This window comes from Gossypium hirsutum, chromosome A12 (genome assembly GCF_007990345.1).
Source record: "Gossypium hirsutum isolate 1008001.06 chromosome A12, Gossypium_hirsutum_v2.1, whole genome shotgun sequence".
In the NCBI taxonomy this organism is placed as follows: Eukaryota; Viridiplantae; Streptophyta; class Magnoliopsida; order Malvales; family Malvaceae; genus Gossypium; species Gossypium hirsutum.
The window spans coordinates 22870579-22884889 of NC_053435.1; the positions used below are offsets into that span (position 1 = coordinate 22870579).

Sequence of the window (14311 nt, forward strand, 5' to 3'; positions counted from 1 at the left end):
CACATTTTGACAATTTAGTCCCTAATTCACAAAATCACAAAATACAAAAAATTTCTTTGCGCACATGCCTAGCTGAATATACATGGTGTTCATATAAGTCCATATGTTTCATTTATTTCACATTTTAGTCCCTCAAAATCTCATTTTTACAATTTGGCCCAAATTACTCAAATTCATCAAAAATTCAAAGACAAAATATACTAACCCAACACATATCTTTCATTTTCCATCAACAAACATTTCAAAACTCCCAAAATCAACAATGGCATAATTCCAAATCATCGTCAAAATCAAAAATTGAAACATGGGCTTTATAGAACACAAAGCAACGATCGCAAAATCATAGAAATTATCAAAAACCGAGCAAAATACATACCTTAATCAACAATTACAAGTGTCGAACCCTAGTTGTGTTTTTCTTCTTCTTTTTCTTTGATTTTTGGCAAACATGGATGATAATGGCCAATTTTCATGCTTTTTTTATTTTAATTTACATTATTAAGCCATTTACATTTTTAACCTTTTTATTTTCATTATAAAATCACATATATTAAGGCCATTAATGTCCATTAACCAAATTAATGGTCTAATTGTATCATAAGGACCTCTCCTCTAATAAGACATAACAATTAAGCACTTTAACAAATAGAAGATCACTTTTACATTTTATGCTATTAGGTCCTTTTATCAAATTAAGCACACAATCAATAAAATTTCCACACATAACTTTCACACATGCTTAAACACATACTGTAAACACATAAAATAATATTAAAATATTTTTTTGAATTGGATTTGTGGTCCCGAAACCATAATTTCTACTAGGGTCTAAACTGGGCTGTTACAACTCTCCCCCCTTAGGGATTTTCGTCCCCGAAAATCTTACCAGTGAATAGGTTTGGATATTGCTTTCTCTTAGCATCCTCGGGTTCCCACGTGGTTTCTTCAACCCCGTATCGATGCCACAATACTTTCACTAATGCTATTCTTTTATTTCTCAGCTCTTTGATCTCATGAGCTAAAAGTTGTATCGATTTTTCTTCATAAGAGATATCAGGCTAAATTTCAACCTCAATTTGAGAAATAACATGCGAAGGATCTGATCTGTATCTTCGTAGCATCAATACATGGAATACATTGTGAATCTTTTCCAATTCTGGTGGCAACAACAATCTTTAAGCAACTGGCCCGATACGCTCGATACTCTTATACGGTTCGATGAACCTCTAACTCAATTTGCCTTTTCTGCCAAATCGAAGTACTTTCTTCCACGAGGATACTTTCAAAAACACTTTATCACGGATTTCAAACTCAATATCTTTTCTTTTTAAATTTACACATTTTAACTGTCAGGAATCATCACACTATCTCAATTCATATATATGACATGTATAGCTAGACTCTCACACGCTACATTAGTCCTAGAATCGACTAAACCGTAGTTCTAATACCAATAAAATGTAACACCCCTACCCTGTATCCATCATCGAACAAGGGTGAAAGGTGTTACCAGAAAAATCTAAACATTTCACATTCATTTCTCAAACATCATGGCATCATCGTCATACATCATTAAAAAGTCCCTTACATAGGTCAACGAGACCTTAAACATGTATTAGAAAAGGGAAGGGATTAAACCGAGCACATACAAATTTTCTCATAAACTTAATAAAATTTTCAAAGTTTCACAAGTCACACGCCCGTGCGTCTAAATCGTGGCAAAATAGGACATACATACTGACTTAACCACACGGCCACAAGACACGCCCGTGTGCCTCGACTATGGTCGACACTGACCTTGGTCACACGGCCAACCACACGCCTGTGTGTCTAGCCCGTGTACCCTTCAAAATGGCCACCCACACCCATGTACCAAGGCTGTGTGCCTCGCACAGTCACCAGACACACCCATGTGTCTAAGCAGTGCGCTAGACTGACTTGAATAGCTAAATTACAATAGACACACGGTCGAGACACATGCCCATGTGCTCAACCGTGTGAGGTGAAATTAAGCTTGGTTTAAGCCACAATTTCCACCTAACTCAAGCACTCCAAAACCACAACATTTTAGCATCATTTGCATACATTCATAGGCAACCAAATCAACCAATTTGTATATGTTCATACCATTCAATTACCATCCAATTCATTACTCAATTTCTCAACCAAAACATACCTAGTCAATGTACCAAAATCATCACAACTTACAAAAGCTCCAAATACATAGACTCATCACTTTATCACATACTTCATATCACAAAATTACCAATTCATCATTCCATACTCAAACTATCATATGAACATTATATACATCCTATGACTTACCTATCAAACACACCATTTAGGCCAGCTTAAAAGGCCATACATACTAATATTTATAAGCCAAATCTCATGGCTAGATATTCACATCACAAAGTATACCAAAATACCTCTAGCCTATACATGCCATATACCATATATACAACTCTCAAAATGGTACCAAAATAGATGTCCGATAGTGTAAATGAGTCGCTGACGATCCCCGGATCTGAGCTAGCTTTATGACACTGTAAAACAGAGAACATTTCACACAATAAGCTTTTAAAGCTTACTAAGTTCATGATATAACATATTTAACTCATCAATTAAAATAATTATATTAATTAGCTAACACTTAATGCAACTATCTCATCCTTCATTTACATAACCTTTTATCCACTTCATACTCAATATCATCAACCACATAGGTTCCGTACATACCTGTATCATCACGTTCTTACCTATCACATTTATCATTTCGATGCTCGATGCACTACTTCATTCGATCATACTCGAACATTCAATGAACTCGCACACGTAGTGCCAATTTAATTAGACGAAGCTATAATATTATCGCACACTTAGTGCCATTTCATTAAACCAAACTTATATCGATATCGCACACATAGTGCCATTTATTCATCCATCATGATTATATTCTCGCACACTCAGTGCCATTTTTAATAACCTAGCTACTTCATTTTTCGCACACTTAGTGCCTCAAATTCAATTCACATTTCACATACTCCAACTTCTCAATCTAATTTCTATTTATTTCATCATATACAAACATTGTACAAACGATATGTATTATACACGAACTTATCTCAAACGTAAAAATGATGATATTAGTCGATCAATCGAGCACTTTGTTTTTGCCTCGATCTAGGTCTAAATTCCTCCTTTCTTGATCTATATGTATTCAAAATTAACTCTTTTATTCAAAATATTATTCAATTCAATCCATATACACATATTTATGGTATTTTACAAATTAACCCTCACATTTTCACATTTTGACAATTTAGTCCCTAATTCACAAAATCACAAAATCACAAAATACACAAAATTTCTTTGTACACATGCCTAGCCGAATATACATGGTGTTCATATAAGCCCATATGTTTCATTTATTTCACATTTTAGTTCCTCAAAATGTCATTTTTACAATTTAGCCCAAATTACTCAAATTCATCAAAAATTCAAAGACAAAATATACTAACCAAACACATATCTTTCATTTTCCATCAACTAACATTTCAAAACTCACAAAATCAACAATGGCATAATTCCAAATCATCGTCAAAATCATAAATTGAAACACGGGCTTTATAGAACACAAAGAAACGATCACAAAAACATAGAAATTATCAAAAACCGAGCAAAATACATACCTTAATCAACAATTACAAGTGCTGAACCCTAGTTGTGTTTTTTTCTTCTTCTTTTTCTTTGATTTTCGGCAAACATGGATGATAATGGTCAATTTTTATGCTTTTGTTTTATTTTAATTTACATTATTAAGCCATTTACATTTTTGACCTTTTTATTTTCATTATAAAATCACATATATTAAGGTCATTAATATCCATTAACCATATCAATGGTCTAATTGTATGATAAGGACCTCTCCTTTAATATGACATAAAAATTAAGCACTTTAACAAATAGAAGACCACTTTTACTGTAACACCCCGAACCTGAGACCGTCACCGGAGTCGAACACGAGGTGTTAACAGACTTTAAACCACTTATAAAAAAAAATTTCCCAGACACTGCCAATCTGCATACTAGTCGCTTAAAAAATCATATCTTGAGTTCAGAAACTCGGAATCCAGTTCCGTAAATTTTCCCTGAAACTAGACTCGTATGCCCCTCTACATATTTTTTTCTAGAATTTTTGGTTGGACCAATTAGTACAGTTTATTATTCAAATTCTCCCATGTTACAGGGATCGACTACACTGACCTTAGCGCATTACGACTTGGATATCTCCCTGTACAGGGCTTCAATACTGATGTCGTTTGTTTCTATAGAAACTAGACTCAAAGCGAAATCTATACATATATGGCATGACTCCTAATTATCTCCGGTTAATTTATAATGAATTTCCAAAGTCGAAACAGGGAATCCAAAAACTGTTCTGGCCCTGTCTTACGAGAACCTGGATATCTCTTAACATACTGTCCATATGATCGTTTCGTTACTTTGCTATGAAAATAGATTCATCAAGGTTCGTTTACATAATTTATTCACTATTTAATTCCCTTTCTACTATTTTTAGTGATTTTCTAAATCTACATCACTGCTGCTGTCAGCATCTGCCTTTAAGGTAGACTTTACCTATTTCATAGTTTCCATGATTCAACTAGCCCTTTTAGCATAAATAGCACAAATTATGATAGTGATTAACCATTCCCATGGCCAATCCTTGTTAAGCATATCCACACCTCTCAATAACCATATCCATACCAAATGATTATAACATTATACTCAAACATATATAAGCCATTTTCGCATGGCTATCCAAAATTATACAAGTCCAAAGGGTCCATGACCCCCAACAAAAAGGGTAGTCCTATACATGCCATTTCGAAGTTCAACCAAAATTGTACCAAAAGGGGGGGGCTTTGATAGTGTGGGCGACTTCGACTTCAAAATCCCGAGTCCGATAGCTGGAGAACCAAAATCTATAAAACAGAGAATCAAGGAGACGGAGTAAGCAATTTATGCTTAGTAAGTTTTGAGCAAGGGATTCCAGCACAACAAAAGTATAGCATTCATGTAGCTAAACGGATAATTTCATATGCACAATTTTTCAATATCATACTTACTTCACATTAACAACCCTTTTATTCATACACAAAGATCAACTTAGCCAAAGGCCGGTAGCTCATTTATCAACTGAGCGAATACTTATTTGTAAGGGCTCAACTAATTCAAAGCACATACGAAACATACCTTAATGTTGGGATGTTTCAAGCGTATTAACTGAAATTTTTACAGCAAGATCATTCATTCCCAAATCACGTACCTTCGGAATTTAACCGGATATAGCTACTCGTTCAAATGCCTTCGGGACATAGCCCGGTTATAGTAACTCGCACAAATGCCTTCGGGACTTAACCCGGATTTAGTAACTCGCACAAATGCCTTCGGGACTTAACCCGGATTTAGTAACTCGCACAAATGCCTTCGGATCTTAGTCCGGATTTAGTAACTCGTACAAATGTCTTCGGATCTTAGTCCGGATATGGTCACCTAGCACAAAGCCTTCGGGACTTAGCCCGGACATCATTCAAATAACCATGCACATTTAACAATAAATCATGGCACATTCGTATTTCGTTTTCGTTAGCAAAACTCAAACACAAGACACTTATCATTCTTGCAATTTCGGCTCAATAGCCACACACAAAGAGCATGATTTTGATTTGCTTAAAACATGATCTAATCAAATCATAATTTAAGCTCTTTTACTCAAGAACTTACCTCGGATGTTGTCGAACGATTCCGATAGCTATTCGACCACTTTTTCCTTCCCTTTATCGGATTTAGTTCCCCTTTGCTCTTGAGCTTAATTAAACAAATAAATTGATTTAATCATTTGAGCATCGAAAAGAGGAACACAAGGCACTTAGCCCATATTTATACATTAGACATTAAAGTCACATATGTACGGAAATCATGAATCAAACTCAACATTTTAGCTAATTTTCCCCCTTGGCCGAATTTTCTAAGCCAAGACAAAAGCATCAATATGCTTGCCTCTAACCGAATACATGCAACACCAATCTCCTTCCTATGGCCGAATATGCATGTCTATGTTGGGGCCGATTGCAACACTTAATACATTCTACAAGTATGGTCACTTGTATTGACTAAACACCATTTTGTTTCAAGTTCAAAACTTGGCTAATACACACATATATACACTAGTAAAGCATCCTCTCCCTTTCCATCAATTTAACACATGCATTACTCATTAATATACAAAAATTATATTCGGCCTTAGCACACAACTTGCTAGCCGATTCTTCTCCATCTAGCAACCAATGCACATATGTGCTCACTCAAAAATGCTAAAAAGAAGATTCAAGAATCATCAATCCACCATCACATGCATCATTAACAAGCTTCATATTTAGCATGCAATGGCATTAACACAAAATCCACCTAGGCCGAATATCATCCCCATGACATAGCAAAGATTTGAACCATGGGCTAATTAGAACTCAAGCTAGCAACTAAAAACATGCATGAATCTCATGGCACAACCTCAAACATACCTTGATCTAGATACAAGTATGGCCAAACCTCCTCCTAATCCTCTTCCAAACCAAACATGAAGCAAGAACTCCTTCCTCATTCCTTAGAATTTTCGGCCAAAAGAAGATGAAAAAGGATGAACAAAATTTTTCTTTTCTTTTCTTTTACTCACGGCAATGGGGGGGCATGGATGAGACCATTCTTTTTTTTTTCATCACTCCTCCTTTTCATTATTTAATTACCATGCTCATTATTTTATTGTTTCCACCCATGATGCACCAACACAACATGTCTATGACATGTCTTGCCCATCACACTTGGTCTACCATACTTGTCATGGCCGGCCACTACTAATAGAGGGGGGGAAATTGACATGCAAGTCCCCCCTTTTTCAACATGCACTAATAGGTCCTTATGCTTTGACCTATCACATTTCAAAATTTTCTCACATAAGTCCTATTTACTAAAACTCACATGCAATCGACTAAATCGAAGCTTGAAATTTTCACACATTCATAATTACATATTCTAGACAATAAATATCACATTTGAACATTTCGGTGACTCGATTTAGCGGTCCCGAAACCACTTCCCGACTAGGGTCAATTTTGGGCTGTCACATTTACATTTTACGCGATTAGGTCCTTTTATCAAATTAAACGCACAATCAATAAAATTTCCACACAAAACTTTCACACATGCTTAAACACATACTGTAAACATAGAAAATAATATTAAAATATTTTCTGACTCGGATTTGTGGTCCCGAAAATACTATTCCAACTAGGGTCTAAACTGGGATGTTACAAGTGTATTAACCTGTAAACACTAATGGTTTATCCACGACTTTTACTGGCAGCTATTATCTGCAAACCATTGTGTATTCACAACTACTAGCAGGGTATTAATCTACAACACTTTAGTTCAACCACAAACTGGAGTGTCTAGGATATAAGAAATTTGGGGAATTCTTACTGTGGAGTTTAGCGGTGAGGTAGGACCTATTTATACTGTTAAACTAATATCACTAATTATATTGCATAATCGCGCATTAACATGCTTGAATGAACTGTTAATTTCTGTTATTCTATATGATTAATAAAATATTGAGAATTGTTATTACATATGCTTGAATTACTGTTTGCCACCGATTTACTTGTAATTGAACTTACACTAAGCGTTATAGCTCACTCCTCTTTAATATTCATCCCTACAAATAACCCGACAGGTTAGGGCTCAGACGCAGCATCCGGAAGGTCTCTACTTAATTTCTAATTACAAAATTATTTTAGGTTTATTATATAATTTATTATATTATTCGAGGATTGTAATATTTTATTTTATACAATGGCATGAGACTTAGGGTTTTGATTTTATTTTGCATGACACTCAATTTCTACTATTTCTAAACATTAAACTTAGTTTTGTAAGCTCCCCAGATAATAAATTATACATGAACCCCGATTTTTATCTAAATTTATCATTTTTCTGCTGCTATATCTTAATTAAGGTTTTGAATATTAATAAAATGATATTTAACTAAGTTTTCTACTAAATTAAACAAATTGTTTTAAAATGACTATTTTCAAAATCGCAGTTGCTCACTGAGTCACTTCGATGGCTAATGTAATCTTCCGAATTTGAGTCTAGTTTAGGCTAGATTGAAGAGCTTACAACTAAATCAAAATTTTATCATTTGGGGAGTACAATTTTACCATGTACTATAAATTTTAAAGGACCAAAAATGAAAATTTTCATTTTTAGAGGTCGAGACCCCTGCTGATCCTCCTAGTGCCAACCCTGAATCAAGTTTGATCTTTGTCTCTTTTTTTTGTGTTTTTGAATTGTTTTATTTAAAGAGACAAAAATAATATTATAATAATATTTATTATTTTAAAAATAATTTATATTTAGTTAGTCTTTAATTTACTCATAACATTAACTCAAGCAAAATAGTATGCTAATAATCTCTCTCTATACATGTATATATATTGCCTACTTTTCAAACATGTAGAAAAAAATTTAATTATTTTAGGGTAAATTACTACTATATATTCCAAGAAACTCTTAACCCTTCTTTAAAAACAAATTAAAGACATCTATTCCTGATTAGATTCACAACATATTTATTGTATCAATTATAATGTGTATTATATTTATATAAATTCAGATATATTAATATTTTATATAATATATTACCTATCTATATTATATATAATATGAATGATTAAATTAATATCATAAATCAATTCGACATCAATTTCATTTATGGAATAAAAAGTTTTCACTATCAATATATCAAATATCTATCTTTAATATAATGCTGTTGTTACCTTTTATTATTTTATATGAAATGTTTAAATAAAATAATTAAATATCAAATGCTTCAATATTGAACTTAGAATTGATGAAGCTAGTTTTAATCATAAGTACTTCACCTGTCATGCCCCGAAATATAGGGGGTTAATTGTAATGAATAGATAATAAACGAGCTAAAGGCTCCATGGTTAAGTGTTACTCTCCTATCTTAGAAGTCCTAGGTCCAAGCTACCGTCCCCCCATTTCTTTTCCTTTAATTTTCAATTACTTAGGGAAAAAGCTTCACCTAAAATATATATAGTTAGGAATAAAGACTAAATAAGAAATAGGATTTAGGCCTAATAGTTAAGTGTTAGCTTCCTTGTGATCTTAAGTTCAAGCCACTCCTTCCCCAAATGCATCCTTTTTTAATTTCGGCCAAGTACTGGGGATAATTACCCTTGCCACTCCTACGGTTTACAAACCTTATCTATTCAGTCTTTCCTTTTCCTATTTTGATTAGGATTACCTCTTTTCACAATTTTAGTAAAATTTATCTTCATCCTATATTTCTTTTCTTTTCTTTTCTTTTCTTTTTATCTTTTCTTGTCCTCTTCTTTTCTATCATATTTGCATCATATTTTCATTCTAATTATTGATAAATATTTTACTTTTTCGAATCTAGCCATTATCCATTCAATCGTTCTTATTAATGGTTTTGTAATTGTCATCAATAGCATCCTTACTTTTGACAAGAATTGGTAAGTACATCTCGTTTTCGATGTTTAGCTCTTGAATTTCCTTAATATTTCTATCTGACACTAATTTTTCATTCGATTCATCAATCATTTACGGTTCATACCAAATCTTTTGTTAACCTTGACAAATCTTGAAATTAACTGTTAATTCATGTGTAAATGTCGTTTGAAGGATTGAATTTAAATGAATCGGATCAGAATCAAGCATGAGAAACATTGATCGAATCTTCAATGAAATGTGTGTGTTCTTTACCAAGTGAATCGGTGCAAACCGTGTAAAAGTTTTGGGCCACACAATCTCCCACACAGGCATGTAAGCCACACGACCATATGCTACTGTTACTTTAGGGTACTTCACTTTACACACGGCCAAGAACCTTCCACATGACTTTGTCTCTCTTGTAGGGTAATTTGAATGTTTACCACACGACCACAGTTTGTTACGTGGTCATGTAACCCTTCCACGCAGCCATGTGACCTTTGTTTTACAAATTTGCCCAAAAATTTGTGAATTGTTTTGTTTAGTCCCTGTATAGTCCTTGTACTATTTTTAGAGTTTTATTTCACTCAAATGAATCCTTGATAATATGCATATTGGAACCTATGATTCGAGTGACTAAATTATTATTGTTATATGCATAATATGTGAACAATACATGCATATTTCCTTTGTATTACCGATTGCAAGTTTAGCATGCCTTTTGATATGGTTAAGCCAAATACATGATAAGAATGAATTTTACTATCGTATTGATCTATTATAAGCATGTATATTGCTACTGTATTGATCTGTTATAAACATGCCATATTGCATTGCATGGGGTAGGACGGTATGAACGAAGGAAGTGTGAGCAGTTTATCTGCAATGATAAGTGGTTTATCCACACCGATGAGTGGTTTATCCACAATGTACTAGTAGCTTGTCTACAAACTTTTTATCTAAAAACTCTGGTGGTTCATCTACTATTTTTACTACGAGTAGTTCGTTCACGCTGATGAGCAGTTTATCTACAACGACGAGTGTTTCATCCACAACGATGAGTGGTTTATCCACAACATGGTGTAAGGATGGAGGAGTTTTGGGAACTCCTATTGTGGTGTGTAGCGGAGTTGGGTAGGATCTATTTTGATATATTGAAATTGCATTGTCATTCATGAGCATGTTCATACATAAGCTGTGAATGTTGAGATATTATTACATGGATGTATTGATCTAAAGAACTGATACTCTAAATCACTATATGAGTGTGATTGTTCTAAGAATTGTTATTTTGTATGTGACATCTACTGTTTGCACTAATTTTCTTGTGATTGGACTCACACCGAGCTTTATAGGTCACCCACTTAATTTTCCATCTTTTCAGATAACTCGCAAGGTTAGAGCAAGGACTCGGCATTCAGAAAGTCTCAACTCGAATTGTTATTTATAAAAGTATTTTAGATTACTATTTGAAATTTCTGTTATTTAGATATTGTATTTTTTATTTTTGAACTGTGACATAGGACTTAGGTTTTTAGATTTATATTGCATTCATGACATTTAATTTGATTATGTGACATTAAAATATGGATTTTAATTAATTATACATGAAATTTGGTTTTTATTAAAACTAATATTAGATATCACTTTTCCAATGTTTGACTATGTAAATGGGGTTTGAACAATACATATATTTATAAAAAACTAGAATTCAACTTTTGCAAAATAGTCATTAAGATCAACCGATTTTGAAAACTAAATTGTAATCTTTTTGAAACATGCTAAGTTTTCTTCAAAAATTAAAGCAAACGTTTTAAACAACTTATTTTAAAATCCGATAGTTTTGCTAGGCCATTTCGGTGGCCAATGTAATTTTTCGAATTTGGGCTTAACGTCTAAGCCGGGTTGGAGAGGTTACATTACTACTCTATACATGATTTAACTATTAAAAATATTTTTATTATTTATTTCACCTACATTGTAGGTGCGACATAATTTAGTTAAGTTATATTTAAAACCCTTCACCGAGTCTTGACTAATATGGAGCACTGATTAAAGTTCTTGTCAAACACTCGTTTGGCAAGGGATCAAATTGTGTTACCCCATCCCCACCCTTAATATTGTATGTATAAAAAAACTCATTCACTAATTTAGTATCACAAGTCAACCAGACACAAATTTAGTTAGAAATAACTAAAAAGTCAATTTTTTTAAAAATAAATTATATTATTTAAGAATGTTTTAATTTATTTTTTTAATAAAAAATTAATAAAAAAACACACATATATGATATTTGAACTTAGAACATTATAGCTTTGAAACTCAATTTTACTAATTCAACAAAAGCTTCATTTTTTATTCTTACATAAAATTTTAATAAATATTTTTTACATAACAAAATTTTCACCCACATCATAAGTGTATCCATAATCTTGTTACTTATAACACCCTTTATAAAATTGATATCATGAATTAACTACTAAAAAAACCAAAAGTTTAAAACAATAAATTTTATTATAACAGTGTTTATGTTTTTCAATTTTATATATATATAAATCAAATTAGATGAATATAATTACATTAAGACATTTAAATTCAATTGTGTCCAAATTCAATCTTTTGAGTTAATTATATATTTTTATATAATTATTTTTTCACCTATAACGTATGGCATAATTTATATATATTATTATGTTGGTATCTTATAAATTACGAGGAAACTCAGTTAACTACCAATCCGGAGGCCATCAGCTTCACCACCTGTCCCATAACTCCACTTGGCCACCCATCTCATCACCTTATTTATATCTCATCAACCATTAACCTCCCTTCTTCACTTCTAAATCTATACCCCAAACCCACCCCAGCCATAGAGCTCCTCGACCGGGCGGGCGAGGTCCCTGTGGACCTCCTCGGGCCAGCTGAATCCATGTCCTATCCTGATCATGAGCCGCCACCTCCTCCTCCCTTTCCAGCAGCACTGAAACCACCGCTTCCGCTTTATAAGCAGCGATCCTGGTCACCCGACATCATCCGTAACGAAGCATGGCTTAGAAGAAAAGGAAAGAGCAAGAACCGGCGAAGCAAGAGTGTAACAGACGAAGACCTTGATGAACTCAGGGCTTGTATTGAGTTAGGATTTGGGTTTGATTCCCTAGAGATAGATCAACGCTTGTCGAATACTTTGCCAGCTCTTGGTCTTTACCAAGCAGTTAACAAGAACTACAACCACACCATCTCAAAGTATGCCTCGTCTCCTTCGGCTGCATCGGATTGTGATAGCATTTCATCAGCTATAGGTAGCCCCCACGCCATCTTTGGCCCTGGTAAGAAATAACTTGAAATTTAACTCAGATATGAGCCTGGTTTCGTTGGAATTTTTTTCTCTTCTGATTTTATTTATTTTTGTTGGTAAAGGTGATAAACCACAGATAGTGAAGACAAAGCTGAGGCAATGGGCGCAGGTGGTTGCTTGTACCGTGAGGCAAAGTTCATGAGTATGTCATGGATGCTCGTTTCATGTTTAACTACTGAGAACGAGAGTTGTGTCTTCAATGTAACCGAACATAAAAAAAACAACAATCATTATGATGTTTGGTTAGAAATTTAAAAATGAAAGAAACCCAATTTTTACTTTTTTTAAGTTATTTAGTTTCTGTTCTGTTGTAGCCCTGTACTAGCAGCTTTTCTTTTTCTTTTGTTTCTTTAATGGAGAACCTTCTTCTTGACGAAATTGAGCTTAACTTTCATTCATGGGCAGACAAATTAATCATTAGCTTTGGTGAAAGTGGAGTAAAAAGGGTTTTATGTTTATAATTTGCTTAAATGCATGACAGAATTAAAGACAATTTGTTGAACATCAAACTGAGTACGGCACCTACCTTGTATTCTCTTTTTAGCTGTACCATTAATATCGCGGTTACGAGTTTCAGTCACATATGCTTTTGTTTGTTCAAACCCAACAAACTAAATTTGTACTATGGAATATTTTCAATCACTAAGATCTTAACACACTTTAGATGTTAACTTGTGAGGGTATACCTGTAATGATCGAAACTCAAACATTGTATTTATCGAGATTTAATTGTGTTCCATCTCCATTCGGACCTCATTCTTGAGACTCTCCTTTTCTAGTCTACACAAGTACTGATTGTGTACAGTGTAGTTGGAGATTGAAGTCACTCAAATGTTGTAACAGTAGATGAATATGAAATGGGAGTAGAGAACGTCATGTGACCATGTCGGAGGCAATCCACTGTGCTTCAATGTGAACCAATAATGGTTAGCTGAGAAATCCATAATCATAATTTAAATCCATGATGGAGATGCTAACAAACAACCGACATTCTCGAACCAAGTCAAACCACAGTGTTGCCTTGCAGGTCAACTAGCCCAGGACTCATTTATGAAACCAAAGTACAGAGAAAATGACGGCTGAAGGTGAAAAGATGGTTACATAGAGGTAAAAGTATTACATAGGTTACTATATTAAAAGTTATATTATATCTTTCTTATTTATTCAAAAAATAGATAAATTAGTTTTTATATATTAGATAAAAGAGTAAATTGGTCCTTCTGTTAGAAATTTCATTCATTTCTACTTTTAAAAATTGGTCTTGTACGTCAAAATGAGGCACACGAAGTCATGTGTAACTGTCTGGTTATTCTGTCAGCTAAGCCAGTTTTTAACAATAAAAATAAATTACTT

At 33.5% G+C, this 14311-nt stretch overlaps 1 protein-coding gene across 1 annotated transcript; it reads left to right on the forward strand.

The window, feature by feature from the left end:
* The first annotated feature begins 12342 nt into the window (after positions 1-12342).
* On the forward strand, positions 12343-13336 carry LOC107925305 (uncharacterized). Its single transcript, XM_016855965.2, has 2 exons — positions 12343-12929; positions 13021-13336. Exons 1-2 carry the CDS (start codon positions 12533-12535, stop codon positions 13098-13100), a joined length of 477 nt encoding a protein of 158 aa, XP_016711454.1. The 5' UTR covers positions 12343-12532; the 3' UTR covers positions 13101-13336.
* Positions 13337-14311: the final 975 nt, after the last annotated feature.